The following is a 24,151-nucleotide window of genomic DNA, read 5'->3' as shown; positions in this document are numbered from 1 at the left end:
CAGAGCGCTCCGGAGGAGAGAGGAGAGAGGAGGAGAGGAGAGAGAGCAGCAGAGCGCTCCGGAGGAGAGAGGAGAGAGGAGGAGAGGAGAGAGGAGGAGAGGAGAGAGAGCAGCAGAGCGCTCCGGAGGAGAGGAGAGAGGAGGAGAGGAGAGGAGAGAGGAGGAGAGGAGAGAGAGCAGCAGAGCAGCAGAGCGCTCCGGAGGAGAGAGGAGAGAGGAGGAGAGGAGAGAGGAGGAGAGGAGAGAGAGCAGCAGAGCGCTCCGGAGGAGAGAGGAGAGAGGAGAGGAGAGAGGAGGAGAGAGGAGAGGAATCAACCTTCTCCTGGTTTCATTTGGACATTTATTAGATAAAGTCTTCTTCAGGATGTGAAGTTAAAAAGGAGGTTTTTCCAGCGGAGCGACAGTCCTCCTCCTCCTCCTCCTCCTCCTCCTCCGGTTTATTATCACCTCCGATGGTTAGAATAAACCAGCAGCATGTACACTGCACGGAAGAGAAGAAAGCCGGCGCAGAAAGGGTAAGTTTAAGGTTTATAACCTTATTTAATGACGTGTTTTATATTCTGTCTCATATATTATTACACTTATTAAGACAAATTAATTGATAATCATCTATATTTTTAATTATTGAAAGGAAAATAGCGTTTTTTTTTATTATTATTATTATAGTATTTCTTATAGTTGATACCAATATGGATTTTTGAGAATATTGAAACAGTTTAATAATAATATTATGGTCTTTTTAATAAATATAAACTCATAAAAAAACATGCTTTGCCACACCTATGTATATATATATATATATATATATATATATATATATATATATATATATATATATATATATATGTCATTATAAAATATTGGACAATAATGCTAATCAGGCTATAGTTAGCACCATACTAAAACACAAGGAACATGAAAGTCATAAATATGTGAATGATCCAATTTCAGTGGAAATACCAGATCATTATTTGTGAAAAAATTGCAATATACTGTAATTGTTTTATTGCTGCATTAAGTCATCAAATGGAAATATTCTGGTTTTGTTTTCCATGGAAACGTTGGGATCTGGACTGTACAGATCTATTTTTAATGACAATATATCATCAGTCACTTACATCGTGATCATATTTCACTTGATACCGATAAAAATGTTGAACATCACGGTTCTCTTCAGAGTCAAGCCGACCCCAGCCGAAGGCTCCAAGTCCAACCCGTCCAAACGCCACCGCGACCGCCTGAACTCGGAGCTGGACCGCCTCGCCAGCATGCTGCCCTTCCCCGAAGACGTCATCTCCAGCCTGGACAAGCTGTCCATCCTGAGGCTCAGCGTCAGCTTCCTCCGCACCAAGAGCTTCTTCTCAGGTAGGAAACACCAGATCATAGTGACATACACCACACAGGTGAAGCAGGCGGGGGATGGGGTAGCTGAAGATTTAAACCTTATGATGGTCTAACTGAGGAAATATAACAAATGAACCCCCAGCAGCTTATTAGGGTACTAAACGACTTGACAGCATCAGCAGGGTTTAAAAGTGTTGACGAGGACCAATCCTGAAATTGAGACAGAAAGTGAAGCTGGTGAATGTCAGTCTGCGTCTGGAAACAGCTGCTCTGCCCTTTTCCCTCCTCGCCTCCTGAAATACTGAAATAGCTTTTCACACCTCGCACACGACCCACGGACACAGAGGCAGAAGACATGCAGGAACAGACGCTGGTGGAAGGTAACAAGTAAAGAGAAAGAAGGTCAGGGAGCGTTTCACACCACTGTAAAGTGATGCAATCCGTTTCCAGATGTGACATCCGTTTCCAGATGTGGGTAAACAGGAACTTAAGTGTTAAAATAGGAATCAACAATAATGTCAATATAGTCCCTCTTGTCTTCATCATATTTGAGACTGCAAATTAAGTTTGTTCATCTAAAAAAAGTAACTCAAACAACTTCACAGTCTTGAGCTAAACGTTTAATCTCTGGGGAGAGAAATAAAGCTCCTTAATGCATCGCAGAACTATTTTCTCCCCAAGAAAAAAAATGTGTTCTTTTGGGATTTTCCAAACAAGAAAACAAATCCTTTCCCTCAAAGTATATCAGCATATCTTCACACAGCCTCTCAGTAGCTGCTTGCTGTTAAAAATTCAGCCAAAATGAGCCTGAAGAATATATTTAATGTAGGGAAGCCAAACCGCTATGTGTATGTCATTCTGTTCAAGAGGTTTAGAGGTCGTGACCTTTGCGTCTGGACTGTCTAGTCTTGGTTTAAGAAGAGGAGTAATGGCTTTGCCGAGGAGGCTTAGAGGCATAGCAGATGGATTTTTGGGATGTGTAAACAACAAACAGCTTTCAGAAGTCCTTAAACACACTGAACTAGTGGAATATCTCGATCCTACGAGGTCTTTTTTACTTCCACATTTCATATGTTTGAGATGTTTCTTAAACCTCACAATGTGGCCATAAATTGTGCTCCAATATTTAGCTAACAAAAATGTGTTGTGCATCTGAACGCTCCAGCTAAATCTGATCATTTACGTCTCCAATAAATTGTTTTATTTACACGTATAAAATTCCAGTTTGAACTGCCAGAGGTCTGAGATGCTGCTGCCTCCAACTATTGTCTATTTTTCTTCGTGTTTGTAATATTTAGTATTTGCAAAGCTGCCTGTGTGAACTAAAGGTTTGAATTAATTTCCCATGTGTGCTTGCATGATTACCTTTTGAAGGTCTAGTGAGAGAAACCTAATCACGTGTGCAGAAACCTCTTGTTTTCAGTGATATCTTGTCATTTTGCTCCCAACAGTTGTCATATTTTAAAAAGCTAATCGGCAGCCTATGAACGACTCCAACAGGCTTTAACCTGGAGCTCTCTGCCTAAAGCCTCCTGGGCAGTAACACGCTGACCCTGCAGTAACAGGCCAGCAGCCCCGTCTCTGTGTGAGTCCATGAACTCTGGACGACCCCCCCACTGTAATGTCTTGGTTCAGCCTCAGCGTATTGTAGGTCAGACCCTCTCGCCCGTGGCCACGAGGCGACCCTTGTCCCAAAGTCTCAGTCACACAGTAATGTAGGTCTGAAGAGACGGCAGCGAGGAGGTGGGAGGAGGAGATGAAAGCCTCGGAGAATAGAAACATGGCGGGATAATCCACTCACCACCGCTTTACAGACCTTTTGAAGAGGGAAAGGGGGGACGGAGGCGCCCACTTCTTAACTTTTAACTCTCCAACCTCAGAGAAACACCTTTTTATCTTTTCTTAGAGTGTTTAACCTGCTTATGAGTAGGAAGAAATATGTTGGTTTAAGGTGAGGTTACACAATAAAAAACATTTCTAAATAACAAAGAAAAGTTTAGATTTTTGAGTAGATTAGAATTTAAATTTCTGTATCAGCCTCTTTTCCACCTCATGAAGCAGCAAATGCAGGAAAAGAAAATGCCAAATGTATTTATGTGGAGGTCTTTGAAGACTTCATGCTGCGTTGAGGACACCTGGTAAAAAAACGATGCTCTCTACGGTTCAGATCCTATGAGGAAGAAACAACAATCAGTTCTCCTCTGCTGCTCCAGATAAACTTCAAACAAAAACTTCATTCATAAGGGAAATATTCGTGTATTCACAGCGTTTCTTTTACCTTAAAAATACGATCAATTCTACAATAAATGCAGGTATTATATTATGTTTGAATAGATGATAATTCAAATAGTGAAATAAAGTGTTCCGTATTCTTCATGAATATTTAATCCTCTTTAAACCCAACACCCACAAACACATTGTGGTTTCACATCTCTGTTGTCGCTGTCGTCGTTCGGGGGATGCTCTCCTCCCGTCAGCGTCCCGCTTCACTCATAAGAACCTTTTGAAAAATTCATTTCGGCCCCGGCGATGAGTAGCTGCATTAGACGGGTCACTGTTTGTGGGATCGGCTGCAGGTTGATGAATGTCTGCAAAGGGTCGGTGTTAGAAACAACGCTGCAGGCTCTCCTTCATTCAGCCTCAGCTGCAGATATGTGAGCCCTTTATCTGGTTCAATGAAGCTCAGAGGGAAAGAGGTATAACAGCACTCTGTCTTCAGATGGAATATAATAAATAAAAGCGCTTCTTAAATGTGAGAATGTGCTGCGTTGTGATGTAAATGTGAGATAAGGATTTATATTAAACCATTTTAAGCAGCAGTTATCCCCTTTCTCACTGTTTGATGTATGGATCCTCCTTTCCGTCTCCTCTGTGCCTTCCTAGAGGACTGAGAAGCGTCTGTTGTGATGTTTTGATTGGCTGTTGGTGTCCTCGTCGCCCTCCGTTGTGCCAACAGACATCCCCTCCTCCTCCCCGTCGCCTCGGGGTGTTTTTTCTTGCCGCTGGCTTTTGTTCATGACGTCAGGGCGCAAACCCCCTCCACCCTTCTATCTGTTAATTATTGATGGTCGACATGCTTTGCTGCTCCCTGTCTTGGCCTTGTGAGCCGACACTTCACTGAGCTCCGTCGGTTTGGACGCAGCTTACTGAGGAATTTATTTTATACCAGGAGACATTTTCTGAGATAAAGTCACAAACTGAAACACTTTCATGTCTGAGACATTAAACCATAACATCTGTGAAGGAACAGACTGGTGTTTACTTATGTTTTAGTGCATTAAATATGAAGTATGCATTATTTACTTTACCTTAACATACCAAAACGCTTTCAGACTGATTCTGTTCCCCTCAGGCAGCCATGTGGTTCATTTTAATTCAGTTTTTCTTGCAGAGATATTTGATCAAAATTGATATTTGAGTCAATTGGCAGTTTTATTTAAAAAGATATATCAATAAAATTACCACCATGTAGCTGTATAAACTGGTAAATCATTCATATGCATCTGAATACACACTTATATAAAGGCAAGACAGTTGTAGGCTACAGAAATAAAGTATTGAAAAAACACACATATATATATATATGTGCTTCAGAAATGTAAAAAAAGCTGATAATGTGTCCATTGATTCTAATAATAGTAACTGTAGTCTGACGTGGTTCTGGATCCATGTGGAGGTCTGTGGTGGATTATTGTGTTCCTCCCCCCCCCCCCCGAGGCTGCTGGACACAAAGTCTCCATTAATGATAATAAACAGATACGATGGAGCTTTATTGATCCCGGGGAGGAATTTGGGTCGCGATCAGAAGAAGCCCTGTGAGATGTTGAACCTTTGGTGTCTGTATTGTCCTCGGCGCTCAGAGACTTCCTGTTCCATTAGCGTCTCCGCCGCTGAATCAGAGAAGCTCTTTGTTTTCTTCAGACCGAAAAACACAGTTCCTCCTCACCCAGAGTCAAAGGCACCGGGCCGGCCTCCAAGTTTTTGTCTCAGGGGTCAGAGGTCACAGAGAAGCCCCTGTGTGAGACGTTTTGTCTGCCTGACTGTACGGGAAATGTTCTAGTCACAAGAACTGTTCATACACTTTGAAAAGCCGATGTTTTTATCTGTTTATTCTCTTTCTAATGAGGTGAAACAGAAAATATTTTTCCTACTTTCCAGCTTTTAACTTTTAGCTTTTTACCTACAAAGCCCTAATATGTCACCTTGATATCCAGTATATGAAAAACTAATATTTATCAGTCTGGCTCTACATGTTATGACAGATACACCTGACGTTCTGTTTGACCGACAGTCCAAAATGAATCCGTGAACGTTAACGGGATAGATGTCCATCGCTAACTCGTCCTCTGTGTCCTTCTCTCTGCAGTGACGCTGAAGAACCAGCTGACCAACGGCGTGAAGAAGAGCAGCGACCACAGTGATGGCAGCAGAGCGTCTGTGGACGGACACGTACCTGAGGGGGAGCTGCTGCTGCAGGTTGGTGAGGCCGCTGTCGGGTTCAGACTCCCATCATCTGGTGTGAGGCTCAACCAAACAGATGTCTTTAGAAACATCTGGATGCAGCCTGTGTTTGTTCTGTTTATATCTGGGTCAGTTATATGTAACCGACGACCCTCCTGGCTCTGAGTTACCCTCCTGGCTCTGAGTTATTCTTTTTCTGTGCATCTCATGGAGAGTTTGCACAACAACAACAACAACAATTGGCTGTTTGAGGTCAGCTGACAGTTTCTGATGGAGGAGAGGCTGCTCTGCACAGCAGGACAGGAGGAGAAGTGGCTTGTTTTCTTGGACTTACATCTGCTTTTTGGAGAGAGAGATGAGTTTGAGTTGTTTCCACTTCCATCCCATCATAATAGTACTATCAAAAGCCTAAATAATGACAGGGTTTTTGGTGTGCATGTGTATTTATTCTCAGCTTTACACAGCGTCACAGTGAGTTTCAGCTTTTCTGTTCTGGTTCACTAATAAAGGATTATCTTATCTTATCTTACAGCCTGTTTTCAGAGAAGCAGCTGTAAAAAGCCATCGTACACGACGACACATACTGAAGCATTCTGCAACTGCTGGTTGGAAATTAAAGCAATAAGTGGTTGCTTTAATAACTGGTGTCCTAACTTAGAAAATGATTCATCAATGTTCTTGTTTCTGCGGCCAAGAAAAAAACAATCACTGGTTGCATGTTTAAAGAGGCTTAAAGGTCCAGAAAAAGACGACTAAAGGGAAATAAGTGCAGTTAAAAGTCCACCCCGATGGTGTGGACATAAACAGTCAGTAAGCAGACTGGTGTCTCTGCCCTACATCACTTTATTGATACCGGTATTGATCCTAGAGGAGTAAATGGGTCACAGCAGCAGAGAAGAAGGATCAGCAGCTTCCTTCTGTTCCATTACGGACGCCGACTGTGTATGAATTATACAGAGCCGGTGAACTCCTCTATTATTGAAGAGTGGGGGGGGATCAACTAAAAGCATTGACAGTATTCTGGGATGTTTGACGGTATATCTCCAGATCTGTAACACCCGTCATGTTTTCCTGTCGTCCACTCGTAGACCGCTCAGTTGTGTGTGTGTGTGTGTGTGTGTGTGTGTGTGTGTGTGTGTGTGTGTGTGTGTGTGTGTGTGTGTGTGTGTGTGTGTGTGTGTGTGTGTGAAGTGAACTGGGTCAGAAAGCTTCTTCTGTGGTGGACGCACTTCCTGTGTGTGGTCATGTGACAGAGACAACAAACAGATGAATCTACAGTAAATATTTATACTCAGTGGCTGCGTACTGTATGTGTGTGTGTGTGTGTGTAGTGTGTGTAGTGTGTGTGTGTGTGTTTTAAGCTTAAATCTCAGACCAAACTAATCTGATCATAGAATAATAAAATGTTCTGTTTAACATTTCTAGGTTTTAGAGGAATTCATTTGTGACTGATAAAATATGCTTATAATATTATGTTTTTATTCTTTATATTATTGATTATCTCTCTACGACTTTTATGTAGATTGACGGAAAAAAGTGAAAAATGTCCCTCATAAGGTCCCAGAACTCAAAGAGACGTCCGATAAAACAGTATGTAGTCATTTAGCACAGTGATGTAATCAGACCTGGGCCAGAGTGCTAATGTGTTCTAGTCACATGTTCCCACTATGGAGGAAGACCCTCCTACCTGAATGTCAATTATTCAGCGGCTAAGAGAAGCCGTCTTGTTTCCAGTCTGATGCTAATGAATCTTTGACGTCATGTAATGGATTTTCAACGAGGCTTCAAAAGGGAATGTAAAGTTTTGACCCAACAGCAGCGATATAAACCTTATAAAGCCATCCGAGTGTTTGGCTAGATTCCTACGGAGGTCATCATCATCTTCATCTTCTTCCTCATCAGTGAGGTGGAGGCGGATGCAGGCAGCATGGCGTTGTGACTCTTTGTGGTGTCGGGACACGGTGTCATCACCTCCTCAGCGAGCCCCGAGGCTGGAGGAGGAGGGGTGATGGAGGTGTTAGTCATCCAGCACTGAGTCTGACCTCCTCCTCCTCTTCTTCTCCTCCTCCTCCTCTTCCTCTCTTTCTGCCTGGAGGAGAACTCTCATCCCTGTTTTGTTTTTTAGTTTTCTCTTCCTGTTTTCGTCTCTTTTCTTCTTCGTTTTAAACCTTTGTTCTCACTGGAATCTGATATTTTCTCTGCATGTTCATGTTAACTAGAGGAGGAGGTTTCTTGTTGACCTCCTGACCTTTTCTTAGCACCACTATAAGGTGGTTGTAGCAAAGGAAAGTTTAAACTTAATGCTGTCAACAAAATGAGTTCTGTCTTGAACACGAGGGTTAAAACACATATTTAAAAGGATTATATTCGTCATAAACATGAAACGAACCTCCGTTCCCTCTCTGCAGGCCCTGAATGGCTTCGTCCTGGTGGTGACGGCTGAAGGAGTCGTCTTCTTCTGCTCTCACACCATCCAGGATTACCTCGGCTTCCATCAGGTAAAAGCACATTTCTGAAACAATAAGTCATATTCTTAACCCACTTATTCTTCTTGACTCTTTGGCATCATCCGATGTGTTTAATTTGGCTGTTTTTATCCAAGTGAGAAAAATGGCACTGACACCAGCAAGAGATCAACAGGAAATGACCCCAAAACAGACAGCAAGTGAACGCATCGTCCCAAGTGCCCCGAGGGATTGAAACAAACACACATATGGAGCGAGAGCTTTAATCCAGCCGGCTTCACAACAAAGCGTCCGCTGCCTTCAGGTCTAATCTCACTTTTAGAGAATGTGGTTATCAAACTATCCAGAGTGTCACATGTACAAACACAAACAGACCATAAACGCAGACACAGAAAGGTGTAAACATCACACCTCGTTCCCCGTCCACCTGAGGCGCGACACCGTGCATTTACCCAGAAAACCCAAATCTGAGCTGAAGCTGCCGTCTCTGCTCGAGTCTGAGTGTGGAATCGCGTTTTAACACCTTAAAGAACAACCAGCCACAAAGGAAAGAACGAGAAACCTTCAGGTAGTCAGACAACAAACAATCAAAGTTAGCGAGCTGCTCTTCCTGCTGTGATGCTTACTAGCTGAGCACAACCACCGCTTCTAGAGCCAGTAACCAGCCCGAATAAACTCTGGTTCCACTCTGGTCCTCAACCAGGTCACGCCGGGTCTGGACCACAGATATCAGGGTCACAGCGGGTCTTTGGCTCCGGTTCAACTATTTGAATCAAATGTGCAGCGACACTTGATTTATTTTGGCTCCACTTCAAGGCAAACGGAATCAAACGGAATCAAACGGAATTACATTACATTACATTACAGTCATTTAGCAGACGCTTTTCTCCAAAGCGACTTACAGTCAGTAGTATGTTACATATCATTCACCCATTCACACACTGATGACAGGCTACCATCAAGGTGCCACCATCAGACTCTAACTAACATTCATCATCCAGTCCACACCGATGGCCTTCAGGAGCAACTTGGGGTTAAGTGTCTTGCCCAAGGACACATCGACTGCCGAGGCTGGGTATCGAACCACCGACCCTCTGATTGGAGAACTACCTTGCTCTCCACTACGCCACAGCCGCCCGGAATCAAACGCACCCCTCGGTATTCAAAGTTTGACGTTGTGTTTCCCGCTCAGACCGACGTGATGCACCAGAGTGTGTTTGAGCTGATCCACACTGAAGACCAGCAGGAGTTCAGGAGCAACCTGCACTGGGCCCTCAACCCCCCAGCCGGACCCGCCCCCCCTACAGATCCCTCAACAGGTGAGTAACACAACACCCCGCCACTGCATGACAGATGGAACGGCGGCCATAAGAGATAATTAAACGTTATTATTTGACCCCAGATGGCGAGTCGGAGTCGAGCTCTTCCTGCCTGGTGAGCTACGACCCCGAGCAGCTCCCCCCGGAGAACTCCTCCTTCCTGGAGCGAGGCTTCGTCTGCCGCTTCCGCTGTTTGTTGGACAACTCCTCCGGCTTCCTGGTAAGACTGAAGTCATAGAAACAAATACCGTGACAGCTTTGTGGTTATAATGTCACGTCAGAGGACGGCGGCTTATGTGAACCCGATGGATGATTTGCACTTTCCCAGTCAAATCTATATTTGAGGTTTGTGGCGTCGTCAGGCGTGTTGGTGCTGCTGGCAGTATGGCGTGCCACCTCAGAGTCCCTCGGTGATCAGAAGCCACCATTTACTCCTGTAATCCGCCTTAAGAGAGCCTCGGGGTCGTGGGGAAAAGGGCCTTAATCCTCCCGGAGCAGAAGGGGGGACTTGCTTAGTCAGGGTTGGTAGCTCCAGACCGGCTTCTTCCACTAAGACAATTAGCTGCAGATGGAGAAAAACACGCCGTGGTTTAGTGGCAGTGAAAATCCCTCGAGCCTGCTGGGAACACTGGGGCAGGGTCCACCATGAGCAAGGCACTGCAGGGTCCACACGCATAGCTCAATGCTGAAACAAAGAGGCGGTGGATCAACAGACATTTCAGCAGCAATTTGTTTTCACGCTGTCTGCTGTGAAAGTCAACCTGCAGAAGCTTGAAACTTTCTTAAAGCATCTAAAAAAGTATTTCTCTCTTACATACAATATGCATGTCTAAAAAACGTCTTGTGTATTAAGAGTGCAGCGAGGGTTTAAGGGTCTTTTTGAAGGAATAACTTTGTCAGTGAAGGAAAGTGACTGTCATGGTCAGGGCTGTTTCTTTGTGAAAGCTCATCGTCTTGCTCAAGGAAACTCCAGCAGCTCTCCTGAAGGAGTTCCAACCTGCGTCTCTCTCTTCTCCCTCCCAGTGCGTTTGCGTGAGCAATAAGCCAGGTTTCTGTCTACCGCTCGCTATGGCTTTGTTTTGCGTAATCCCTCCTGCTATTCAGGGCTAGATTCCTGACATCACGGCTGCAGGCTCTTAAACCCACTAAGGTCAATTAAGCAGAGCTAACGGGGGAGGAGGGAGGAGGACAGCAGACAGGAGAAAGTGTTCTCTTTCAGAGGTTGATGTACTCGACCACATGCATGAGCATTATGAAGCTCACGCTGATTATTGTGAGACCTGTGATTTGTCTAAACAGAGTTTGGATGATCATCAGTCATGCATGAAGTCCCAGCCGCTTAAATAGTGTTTTATGAGACATGTGACCAGAAGGAGAACAGCTGGAGGGTTTCCAGTAAGGAAAACCAGTGGACCCAGTGTGTTTTTGACATGTTCCTCTCTACTGATGCTTCTTTCCATCGTTGATTCTTGTGCCTCTCCTCTCAGGCGTTGAACATCCAGGGTCGTCTCAAGTTCCTCCACGGTCAGAGCCGCCAGCGGAGCGACAGCGAGGGGAGCGCCCCGCCTCAGCTCGCCCTGTTCGCCATCGCCACTCCCCTCCAGTCTCCCGCCATCCTGGAGATCAGGACCAGGAACATGATCTTCAGGACCAAACACAAGCTGGACTTCACGCCCATGGCCTGCGACGCAAAGTGCGTTCTCCACACACCTCACATTTATTCAAAATGTTGTTGAATGAACCAGATTATTGAGTGTGTTTTTCTTTCAGGGGTAAAATAGTTCTGGGCTACACGGAGGCGGAGCTCAGAGTTCGAGGCTCGGGCTACCAGTTCATTCACGCCGCCGACATGCTGTACTGCGCCGAAAACCACGTCCGAAGTGAGTCACAGCTCACATTTTACATCAGAGGTGACAGGAGAGGTTCTGGAACGAAAGAATGAATGTGGAGGGATTGAAAAGGGGCCCAAGTATCTATTATCAACGTCTGCCAAGGCGCTGTTTGGCAAGGCAGCTGAGCCTCAACTGCTTTCATGGAGCTTTTTTTAAAGAACCAAAAGGAACTAGTAGGTGTTCTGTTGTTAATTTGTGATTATGCAAATTCAGTCCAAATAGCATGTGCAGAGGAGGAAGGTTGACTCAGCAAACATCTGAACATGAAACAGTCTATTTTAAGATAGCGGGGAAGGAGCTGGGCTGCTTTCACAGTGATTTAAAATGAAATCTTTTTTTTTAATTCATTGGCTTTTTTTAACTTCACAAAAGTTTCTTTCAGCTCTCTCGTGAATATTAATATATTTTGATCCCCGTCTGTTGTTGGGCTCAACATAACATTTGTAACACATCCATCAAACATAAACAAACAATGATGGAGGAAATCTCCAAGCGGGACTCCAGTGTCCTACTTACCTCGTGTACCGGATGACCCGGTTAGTGGTAACCATGGCGCCCTGGACGCGCCGCTACCAGAGACGCTCGCTCACAAAGACACATACTGTATGCATGAAGTCATGCATACAGAAAGGGAAATACATGCATGTGCATTAAGAAACATACAACACAGAGATGCACACACGCTCTAATGCACACACAGATGGGAAGCAGGTTTCCACGTGATAACAAAAACACATGAGGCCATTTTAAAGATACACAGACCATAACTCCTTTAATCCCTCAGATTATGAGCAAAGTCAAACAAAATGAAGGCTCGCCACAGAACCTGCTCCTCATTTGTCTGTTTGGTTCGGATGAAAGTGATATAGTTTAAACCGGCTTGGGGATTAATGCAAAACATGGAGTCATTTATTATTACTTTGAATGTAAAGCAGAAAACATTTACAAGATCATAGTACAGTGCAAGTTAGGACAAAGCAGGATGGTTTGAACTCCAGTTCATCCAGATTATTCCATTTTCATCATGAAAGACATTTTTTCAGAAAACGAGCAAACAATTTAACTTATATGTAAACTGCTGCTTATGTACCAAATGATTTGAGTCCTTGCATTGTGAGATCATGTTCACAGTTGGAAGGAAGAACATGAACACAATTCCTGTTTTCTGATTTATATACAAAATACTGGCCAAACATTTAGTATTGAGGTAATCCAAATGCTATCCATATTGACATACTTGTATAAGGTTACTGATGACTTTGTAACATTATTCATTACATGGAATACACATTTTTCTACGTCAGTTTCTCTCTTTCCGGGCGAGAGGAAGAGTTTGTCCACAGACATAAATATTTCAGATCCTCTTAAAGGTCAGCAGCTCGTGGCTTTTACTGCTAAAAATATGCAGCAGTGACTGAAACTCTCTGCAGATCCCAAAAACACAAGATGATCCTGTATTCAGGCTTGAACTCAGGATCTTTTTCTATTGTCTATTAATAGATCGTAATTAAACGTGGAAATTCTATCGTGCTGGGTGTTTTCTAGCTGGTCCGCTCTGATCTGGACTGAATCCACATCATGAATAATACAGATTGATTGTAGGATTGACTCTCTCTAACAGAAAACCTATGGATTCTTCAGGGATTCATGGCTTCAGTCAGCAGTGAGGATAAACACGTGTAAGCTGGTAAATTCATCAGAAAGTAGACGGCACAGAAACATGACCTGCACCACATTACACACACCGACAGACACAACACTGAGCCGTGGAGATGAGGATGTGACGGTGTGTGTGTGTGTGTGTTGGGCTGCTTTAAGTGTGTGCAAACAGGACTTGTAACATGTGCATGTAGCCAAAGTGAGCTGATGCGGGGAGGAGAGAGCATGAACAGCAGTGACACGGAGCCTCTGATGTGATTCCAGTGATGAAGACGGGAGAGAGCGGCCTCACCGTCTTCAGGCTGCTCACCAAGGAGAACCGGTGGACGTGGGTCCAGGCCAACGCCAGGCTCGTCTACAAGAACGGAAAGCCCGACTACATCATCGCCACCCAGAGGCCGTTGGTGTGAGTGGACCACGGTTCCGGCTTCATGTTTGACTTTGAGCTGATTCATCTCTTCATTTTACTCTCTGTAATTCACAGGGATGAGGAAGGAGGGGAACACCTGAGGAAGAGATCGATGCACCTGCCCTTCACCTTCGCCACCGGAGAGGCCACGCTCTACCAGACCGGTTACCCGCTGCACGGCTTCCCCGATTCATTCCAGGGGAAAGCCAGAGGCAGCAAGTCCAAGAAAGGCAAACTCGACCAGAGCTGTTCCGATGATCTGGACCCAAAGTCCCTGCTGGGAGCGCTGATGAGCCAGGACGAGTCCGTGTACGTCTGCCAGCCGGACACGGAGCCCAAGGTGTCGTACCACAGCAGCCTCTTCAGCGAGCAGCAAGGCGACCGGGATGCTTTTGGTGGATTGTTAAGCGGCGACAGCTGGCACATGGCGTCTAACGGGGAGACGGGGAGATGTAACAGCAAAACACCCAGCTATGACCCGCTGCTGGCCACTCTGGACTCCCTGTCCCTGGACGGAGAGGAGCCGTGCTCCAACAGCGAGCTCTTCAGCGCCCTGGAGAACCTGGGCCTGAACGCCGAAGACCTGGAGCTGCTGCTGCTGGACGAGAGGATGATCCAGGTGGAGCTGGGCCAGAACCACGTCCCAACACTCGGCGACCTTCTCACCAACAACGAAATCCTCTCCTACATCCACGACTCTCTGGAGGGTGAGACAGAGGGGGAGGGACAGGGAGACGGAGGTGGATTTGGACCTTCAGTCCAAAGTGTCCCCCAGCAGCCTCAGGCGTGTCTCACCCCCGCTGTCCCTCCCGCTCCTCCCATCACCCAGCTGTCCCTACAGATGCAGCAGCACATCAGTGCAGGAATGAAAGCTCACCCGGGGCGGACTGAGTCTGTCTCCCAGTCCGGGACAGTGGACGCCAAGACTTTAACTGGGGTTCCTCACGCTCGCTGGGTGGTAACGACAGAGGGCCACCATCACCAGCATGCTGTGCTCAGAGCCTCACAGCTGAACGGGGAACACAAACCTCAGTGGCAGCTTCAGCAGGACCAGCACTCGGTCCAGCTCCAGTCCCACCAGCAGGCTTTGTTTCCCCACTTCCAGAATCAGCTCCCAACAAACGGATCTTACATCCCAAACGGACACACGGCCTTTCCTCAGAGCGTGGAGGTCGGCCACGCGGGTTACAGCCTCTCGGGTGGCTCAGCATTGAACGGCGTGACCACACCGGACATCCGGCACTACCAACAACAGCAGCTTCCACCATCTTGTTTGGCCCAGTGTCCCACCCAGAGCTCTGCACTGGAGCTGGAGCACTTACTGGGTCTGTCCCAGCCTCAGCACAGCACGTTCAACACGCCAACACTCGACTCCACGCACGGCAAGGTAAGAGACCATTTAGAGTAATAATGAGTCATTTTAACCCGTTCTGGAGTTTAAGTCTCTCAACAACAACAAACGACGGCCATGAGTTGTGCAGGTTTCATTATCCTGCAGGTCGTTTGATTGAACACAGAGGTTGGAGGCTGATCTTCTATTCATATGACATCCTTACTAAGACCTTCTGTCTGGTGTCAGGCCTGTTCTGTCTTGCTCTTTCTCTCCTCACTGTCAGGCTTTCAGATCTCCTCACAACTGTTTGGTCTGGAAGCTAAACTCTTGATCCCGGCCCGCTGACGAGGCAGCAACACACCGAGGGCCTGCGGATCCACGACCCTTCAACCCTGCGCTGTTCTCTTTCACTGTCATGGAAATGGATTTGTTTTTTCACGAGTCAGCACACAGAGGCCCCGGGCCGGCATGGAGCTCAGTGTAAACTGTGATGATGCGACCAGACACGCCATGTAAATAAGACGAGGGGGAGACAGTCTGAGGAGAGAGTCCACTAGGATCTACTCTCTGCATTCTGTGGCCTGTAAAACACCAGCATCAAACATCCAATATCCTCCACTTCCTCTCTGACAGTATAAGTATTGGAACAGACCTGATAAAAGTGATAATCGAGAAAGTAATCTGAAGATAAATCAATGTTGAAAATAACTGCGTTAACAAAACGTGATACTTACATTTAAAGGAACATTTTAAGAAGCAGTTTCAGATTACATTGATGCTCTGCCAGACTTACTGCAGCTCAGCATAAACTCAGGTCCCAATAACATTACTTTTGTTGGTTAATGAGACTGTGATGTTCAGGGGAAGCAGGAATTTGTCTTTAAAGTCCAACAAAAACGTTTTCCCAGTAATGACAGAGCAGTAGGGCTGGGGAATGCCATCCTTAAGCATAAACACAAAGCTGGAGGTCCAGAGAAATTCCCATCGTAAAACACAACGAGTAACGAGACCTCCACAATCAACGCCGCCAAATTAAAGTCTGAAGCAGGATTTAAATGAGGAATGTCTCAGGAGCTTTTCAAGTAAAAAGCAAACATTATAAAGCTTAAGTTCTCTGCTGTAGTTTCAGTCTCACCGTGGCTTCGTTAGGAACACAATAACCCTTTTGTCCATTATGTGAAATCAACACTGTATTTGTTTTCATGAACCAAACTCGTCAGGATAAAGTAAAGATGACAGCTTGGCGTAAATAAAATAAACAAATTATGAAGCTTTCACAAAGTCAAGATTATAATTTGCCCAATAGATATCAAAGATCAGATTTCCTGCGTCTATTTTCATGTGTTATTGTTCGGCAGAGTACAATAATGAATAGAATAAGGTCGGCCCCGGGCCTCCATTCAGCCGCCGCTGTTGTTCTTCAGGGTCAGTGGCTGTCGCTGAAAGAAAAATACTGGCAGCCCGGCCAGTCAAGCATGAGCGCTGCTGACCTAAAATTTGACTGTCATCATTACCTAATGCTGCCAGCAGCGTGGGGTGGGGGGGGAGAGAAGCAGGACTCTACTGTAGATAAAAGATACCGTCATCTGGTTAAAAGGTTGTGAAGCAGGAGGGACAGGCGTCCAAAGAAAGGATGACATTTAATGATGAACATTCTTATAATTCATGTGTTTATTTTGAGGAGAACCAATCATTTTATATAGTATATAAGAAAACATGTTATACAATATTCAAATTCATTTCAACTACAAAAAAATTCATCTGAAATGAAGGTGCAAAAAAGATCTGCTCAAACAAAAGTGCAAAAATGATGAAACCAAATAAAAAATGCAAGGTCTGTAGTTTTAAACGTAAAATGAGTTAAACATTTTTACTTTATTCACATTATTATTTTTCTCGGATTGGCACAGCAGACTTTGAGTTTAGAATCTAATCACACAATCCTTAAAAAGGTTTCTGTTTTCCAGCTGGAGAACGGTTGTCTCCTCAGTGCCGCCAACGCGGCGTACATCCGGACCCGTCTGATGCCCAACGGGACCGGAGCAGCGACCGGCGACCTCCCAGACGGGATAACCGCCCTGCAGGACCCCCAGAAGTCTGGATTTTTCCTCTGAAAGGAGAACAGAAGAGAAGAGAAGGTACGGAAGGATAAAAGAGATATTCAATATGAACACATCTTTTTTTGTTAAACAAGGGAAGAAGAAGAACGGACTTTATATCAGGTTTGTTTTTGGCGTCTCCCTGACGAGGAGAGACGTTTGTGTATCCGTCACACTGCGTCTTATAACTATGTTTGTCGTGCGCTCACTGGGAGTTTAATTTTCCTGTTCTTTCTGATGAAACACTGTTAAAGTCCTGAAGAGAAGAGAGACACTTTACTTTATGTCTGTATACTCCATTATACAAATCTCTACAAATATGAATTCCAGCCCAGTCCATTAGTTTCAGCTTTAAAAGGTTGTGGTATCATAGAACATAATAGAAAGCAGAGTTTCTATTCATATAACCGAGGATTTCCTCCTTCACAAGCAAACCGTACGCTTTGAGATTCCTTCTTCTCTACATTAGTCTCAGAACAAGCTGCTTTCACCGGCTGCTAATCTGCCTGTTTCTCCTCATCATGTGGGAACGTTTCCTACAAACAGCCGTGAGATTTGGAGCAAACTCACCAACAGATAACCGTCGGTGTTGGATGGTAGATGTAGACGACCTCTAGGGTCAGTAGAGGTCGTTGGTCCTGATGCTTTTCCACAACAAAAACACAGCATTTCATTCCTATTGTTGATATTTTTGAGATGAGATTCAAACAGAAGGTGAAAGGTTTTATTTGTTGCTGCTGCCACAGAAAATACACACGTTTGTACTGATGCTGCATTTTAGCCTGTTTGAGGTTTACAGCGATGTTGTGCACTTACTTATTATTACAGACGTGATCAGAAAGGATCTGATTTGTCCGTCAGTGGCACTGAAATCAAACGTAAATAAGCATTTTTAGTTTCCCGACCGGAGACGGTGTGAAACTCTCCCGTGAATGCCTTGTCTGGCGGCCTCGGCCGGTCCGACTCCCGCTTACTTCATCCTGCAGTCGTTACATGCACACAGCCATCCATGAAGGAGCCATCTGTAAATAATAGATTACAGCTGAAGGCCAGAGAGGAAGAGCGTGGAAGTACTTGTGTTTTTTGTTTTGATCACAAATGATTGAGAGAATATATGCACTTAAATGTAGGAAGCAGGGTATTTTTTATTTTCATCTCTGGCCGTTATGTTGATGTGTGTAAACTAATTTAAAGAAGCAAACCAAACCATGTTACTTAACAAACACAAGCTCTCATAGAAAGTTGTTTCAATGGTAGCATCTAAAGGGTCTCTGCTGCCTACGCTGAGACTTTACTACAGCCGTCTTTAAGACACTTTTCTTTTTGTTTGAATGTTACAAAAGTCAAACAAACTTGTCACCAGACTTCCTCTGAAAATGATAACAAAACTTGATTTCCTGCTGAGGATTCATAACCTGGACTCCCGTGTCCATCAGTGGGACATAAGAGTCTATGCTGCGTTCAGGTCATGTCAGATTAAAGGGACAGTTCGGTTGTTTGAAGTGAGGTTTTAGATTATCAGTTTATGTATATACGATATTTAGACAGCCCTGTCTGACGGGGAACTGAAGTTATCTATGCTTTTGTCATGTAATGTGTGACTTTGGTGATTCCGAACCAACCCTTTAAAGCACAAAAGTCACAAAGTAACACAAACTAACTAATCGATGGAGGCAGAAGACCAGCAACATAGAATTACTGTTTTTGTGAATGAAGTCTGGTGGCTTTAAAGGTGTGCTATCTACTGTACTGTGGAGAAGTAGCTTATAAAAAACACATTTAAAAGACCTGAAAGGTAAAAAGCTTGACAACAGAATTTAGCATTTAGCACCGACTCAGAAACCAAATGAGAAACATGTGAACACACGTGTGTCTGCAGTTGTTGAATGTCTTGTGAAAACTGTAACATGAAGCTTTTATTTCACTACAATAAGTTGCTTAATTGCGGTTTGTTGATTTCGGCAGCGTTAGCTGATGACAAACGTCACAACGACGAAATGCATTTAAAGATTTGCCTCTTTTTGTTCTGTTTTTGCTATTTTTTTGTAAACCGACTTTTCTTATAAAACAGAATATTTAAAACCAGTTGTGAGATCAAATGCTGTGAGAAAGATTATAAGGTGACAATCATTTACGCTTTAAAAACAAACAAAAAAAGGTTGTGTGTATATATATATATATATATAACTGTGTTTTTTTATTGGTGCAAGCACTACTTTTAAATCACTTACAAACTTTCTCCAGCACTGAAAGTAGTCTTGTAGAAAAAAGAGCATTTTATGACTCCATGTTGTATGAATATTGTCCCCAAGAGTCCTGTGTGTTTTCTCTTCCTGTCATGTTTGTCACTTTAGCTCCAAACAAAAGCAGTGCCATAAGTCCATCCTTCAGTACATTTCAAAACACTGGATCTACATTTTTCTTTTCTTTAAATCCACTTTGACTGTTTTATATTTTCATGTCTTATTTTGTCGAGTCAAACTTTGGAACCAAACTGTCCGTAAGCTGTTTTGGGTTTTTTTAAAAGCACACAGACTTTATTTAGCTACTTTTATCACTGAAGGTCGTAGCTGTATGTAAACAAACCTTTTTAAAAATGCAGTCTGTCTTTGAGCGGTGTGTTGAAAAATGTGCTCTTGGATCCTGGAAATAAAGGATTTTGTGCAATCACACTGAATGGTCTCCTCTGCGTGATTGTGCTCACATCTCCTGTCTTTTTCAGAAGCCGATGTTCCTCACCTGCCCACCAGGGGTCACTGTAGTCCCCCTCTGAGCCTCCCTTCACCTGAGCTGCTCACCTGTTCTCCCCCAGCTGCTCCCACAATCAGCTCCTTCAGGCAGAGTAGCCAGCCAGACTGAGAGTCATGCCAGGAAGGTTCGGTAAGAAAGAACTCAGATCAGAAACCAGCTGATTTCATGATAGTTTTACTTTCCTGTGATGGAGACACTGAAGCTACATCACCTTTAATAGTTGGTGTTTCTGCATCAGCTGATATCCAACACTCTCTAATAATGTAAATAATTAAAGGTATAATATGTTACTTCTCCACGTTACAATGAACACTGAAGGAATCCGAACAACTCCCATGATCCCACGCTGCGTCACCACGTCACCAAACTGTGTCTTCTGTTATTGTTTTAATAGAGAGACCCCTAGTGGCAGAAAAATATATGTTGTGTATTTTTAAATCAAAACAAGTGATTACAAAACTCAATGTGAAAGTCGACTGTTGAGAATAAGTGAGCAAACAGAATAAAATGTAATAAGACAAATAACAACAAGAATAAAATGTATTTTCGTTGAACCAGTAAGGTGAGTTGCATCATGGGACCTCAGAGATTTTACAAACTGAAGTGCTGCACGCCATCGATAACCCGAGGAGGCTTTTAGCTGCTGTCACTGACCCGACAACACCAACAGTATCGTCCATTCCCACCCAACCCCTCCCTTCTTACGCTTTTTGCACCCGCAGATGTGTGAAGTCGCGCCCGGCCGAAAGCAAACAAACACACACACACCGATACCAGAAGTGATACGCCACAGACTGAGGCCACTGTTACTAAGCAACAGCAGAGACAAAAGCATTAAATATCTCCTCTTAAACCACATTTTGATCCTCATCACCTCCCGTCAGGTTAGAAATCAAACCTCCTCCATCCTGGTGGGTGAGAGAACCAGAGGTCAAAGGGGATCCGTTTTGTGAATTTATCTGAATTTGATTTTAACCTTCAGTGTATCACCTGCAGCGATGATTTCATAGCTAAAAGCCTGGCTGTGGAGGTGTTCAAAACCAACACACTTCAGCTGCACACAGAAAGGCTTCCTCTCCCGAGTGCCGAACGCTGTCTGCCTGCTGACTTTACATCTTTAATGACTCCCCCCGAATCATTCATGAGAGTTTTTCTTCTCCCGCAGACTTCAGCCGGTTAACTTTGCCGGCTTGTGACGTGATCAATCATCCGAGCGAGATGTTGTGTGTCCCACTTTAGCTGCCGTCCTCGGGCCGCCGGAGAGGCCCGCTGGGAGAGACGGAGCAGCAACAGAGAGCAAAGATGTTGTTGTGTTTGTCATCGAGATCATTTATTTCATAACGCTCTAAATTACAATGAAGTCACAGAGCTGTAACCACATTATATATTACATAAAATTCACAAAAAGTCCAGTCAATACATGAATAAAAATGTCAAAATGAAGCATTAACACAAATTTCAATTTTGTTTCGTTCATCTCTAACTTGCTGAAAACATATATGTTCAACATTTCAGAGGGTTGAAGCTCAGCTGCACTCCTGGTTAAAGGTCTGTCATGTTAATGAAGGTACTTCCTGCTTTGCTTCTGACCACCAGAGTCACCTGTCAGGTAAACACAGGTCGTTTAATGCTGCTTTTTCCTTCTCGCACTTTTATTTTGGACGTTAAATATCTGCTTGTTTTAAGTTCAGACCGTTCTGCTTATTGACAGAGTTTCTATTAACGTCTGATATCTAACACCTCCATCAGGAGGCTGTGTGTCGCTGCTGCTGCTCAGACAGGATATGAAATATTTAATGGCCGTCTATAACCACTCTGACACTGTGCTGTTTCTGTGAGCGAGTGCAGAGATCCTGACCTGCTTTCACATCCTCCGAGCTGTGTTCTGTTTGTGAAAGGTGTTTAAACCGCCCACATGTGAGTTTTTAAATTCTATTTCTATGCACCAGATTAAAATCATACTGTTTTTGTTTCATTTTAAAATCCTAAATAAACATTTTAAATTCACATGTAGTTATGAATCTGATCAGTTTGGTATATTCCAGCAGGTATTTTTGGTAAAACTACCACAATGCCTTTGTATTCAGCTTTGCTGTTGGGCAACTTTTAGCTAAAAACAAATGCATCTTTCCTTGTGTGGAAAATGAAAAATAATTATATGTTATATATTATGATTTAAATGTATAAATCACAATAATCTATTGAAGTGTTTTTGATATGTTAATGTATTCTTTTTCTTAAAGTCACAGAAGCCCTGATCGATTTCTCACAGATACATTTTTCTGCCTAAGTCTGTTTCTATTAATTTCTTTATAGCTTTTATTCGTCCACATGCAGAGCCGATCTCTCTCTCTCTCTCTCTCTCTCTCTCTCTCTCTCTCTCTCTCTCTCTCTCTCTCTCTCTCTCTCACCCTTCTTTCTCTCTCTCTGTCTCTCTCCACCCTCCGGGCTGTCAGGGTGCATTACCTCCGGACTGACAAACAGCATCTACAGCACTTCCTGCTAAAAAGGTAAAACACTCCTCAGGAAAACAGGCAACAATAAACACATAAACACACTTTATAATGAATGATTTACAGCCAATAAAACGTGAATAAATAAAGTCAAAACAAGAAAAACAGAGACTGAAATGTGAGAAGAAAAACTCTTTATCAAAGATAAACCTGGTTTTCTTTAATTCATCTCCTCTGAGTGACACAGAAAGGTCCAGATGGTGGAGCGCTGTGTAAGCCGTCATAAAGGTTTAAACAGAGAGCTAATGCACACACACACACACACACACACACACACACACACACACACACACACACACACACACACACACACACACACACACACACACACACCCTGCACACACTGCTTTGATTAAACACACATTGTTTGTTTTTACTTAGAACTAAAAGCAGTATTTATAGCTATACTATTTATTATAGTATTTATACCAGTCAATTTAACAAATGGTTTATAACACAAAATAATGCAGTCATACTCGCAGTATTTATTTTTATTATTACAACTGTGTTTAACTATATTGTCACCCACAGGAGTATGGAGACATAAAAAATAATGAATCTGTAAAAAATACGAAAATAAATGTGGAAGTAAAAGAGGAATACAAATTTAAAAAGAAAAAAAAGTGGAATAAATATGAGAAAAAATATGTCTTCAAAAATGTGGGAATACTTAATACATAAATAGAATAATAAATAAATATTAAAACAAATAACAAAAAAGGAAAAAAATGTAAGCATTTTTATTTAATTTCACATTTATTTTTCCTAATTTATTTCTGTATAATTAAATACATTTTTACATATAGATATTCATTTGCAAATAAAATCCTTTTTTTTTTACTTTTTTCTATGTTGTTTTAATTTTTTTAATGTTTTCTTTTTTTCTTTATGGAACTCAATACAGGAGGAGTTGACTAATACATTAATAAACACTCATATCTGCTTACAGCAACAATATAGTGTTATAAAACAAATTAAAAAGCTACCATCAGGACCCGACAGATCCTCATACTACCTGAACCAACATTATTTAAACTCTATTTAAACAAATGCAAAATAGGTGCAATTATTGTAAATATCGGAGAAATAAATGCAATAGTTTGAGAATAATTATTAAAGAGTGAATGTTGATTTCTGCCTGCAGCTCACTGTGAGTTGAGTCATTGTGTTTGTGAAGTAAAGGTCTTTTCCCAGCAGGAACATTCAGCAGGGAAGTGAAGAAGTCAGCAGCAGGTTGATGCACTTTATTGGATATCAAAACTTAGTTTGCAAGTAAAGAATCCGTCAATAGATAATCAATAGATGATCAGTTAATCAGCTCCATCAGATTCCAGTTCAACAGCTCGACAGTATTGTCCCAGATGTTCGGACAGTTTCCTGAAAAGCTTCAGAACCTCGTTGGTTAATCGCAGGTGGTCGAAGTGGACGTGTAGCGAGCTGAAAGGTCAGACGTGTGTGTGTCAGATGAATGTCCCGACCTTTACCGAGTGTCACCGTTGGGCCTGAAGGTCAAACCACCACAGAGTTTCTGTGTGGATCAGACGCCGCGCTACATCTGAAGTTATTTCAAGTTTTAATTATTATTCCGCTCACGGTATGCAGAGTCCAGAAATAAGAAAAAGAGGTTGAGATTAAATAATTGAATCAATATTAATTCACTGTGAAGTCTGCCTCAAAATGTTTAATATATAAATACATTTAAATATATTATTATATAAATAAATTATATACATTTAATTGATATATTTATATGACATATATTTATATTATATCCATTTATTTTTAATTATATATACATACATATAAATGGGTTTGAATGTTATATGTATGTAAAAAAAAGGATTAATTGATATTTGTATTTAAACATGTAAACAGCTGCAGACCCTCTGTTGACTTTCTGTTGTGA

The 24,151-nt window shown here is 43.1% G+C and overlaps 1 protein-coding gene across 1 annotated transcript; it reads left to right on the top strand.

The window, feature by feature from the left end:
• Nucleotides 1–427: 427 nt before the first annotated feature.
• LOC129111714 (aryl hydrocarbon receptor-like) lies at nucleotides 428–19,591 on the top strand. Its single transcript, XM_054623782.1, has 11 exons — nucleotides 428–515; nucleotides 1,178–1,365; nucleotides 5,711–5,820; nucleotides 8,214–8,303; nucleotides 9,463–9,589; nucleotides 9,673–9,809; nucleotides 11,077–11,282; nucleotides 11,360–11,469; nucleotides 13,405–13,546; nucleotides 13,625–14,936; nucleotides 16,850–19,591. The coding sequence occupies exons 1-11, from the start codon at nucleotides 475–477 to the stop codon at nucleotides 16,994–16,996; spliced, it is 2,610 nt and encodes an 869-aa protein (XP_054479757.1). The 5' UTR covers nucleotides 428–474; the 3' UTR covers nucleotides 16,997–19,591.
• Nucleotides 19,592–24,151: the final 4,560 nt, after the last annotated feature.

This window comes from Anoplopoma fimbria, chromosome 22 (assembly GCF_027596085.1).
Source record: "Anoplopoma fimbria isolate UVic2021 breed Golden Eagle Sablefish chromosome 22, Afim_UVic_2022, whole genome shotgun sequence".
NCBI classification, from domain to species: domain Eukaryota; kingdom Metazoa; phylum Chordata; class Actinopteri; order Perciformes; family Anoplopomatidae; genus Anoplopoma; species Anoplopoma fimbria.
This window is presented reverse-complemented; position numbering and strand designations above follow the sequence as displayed.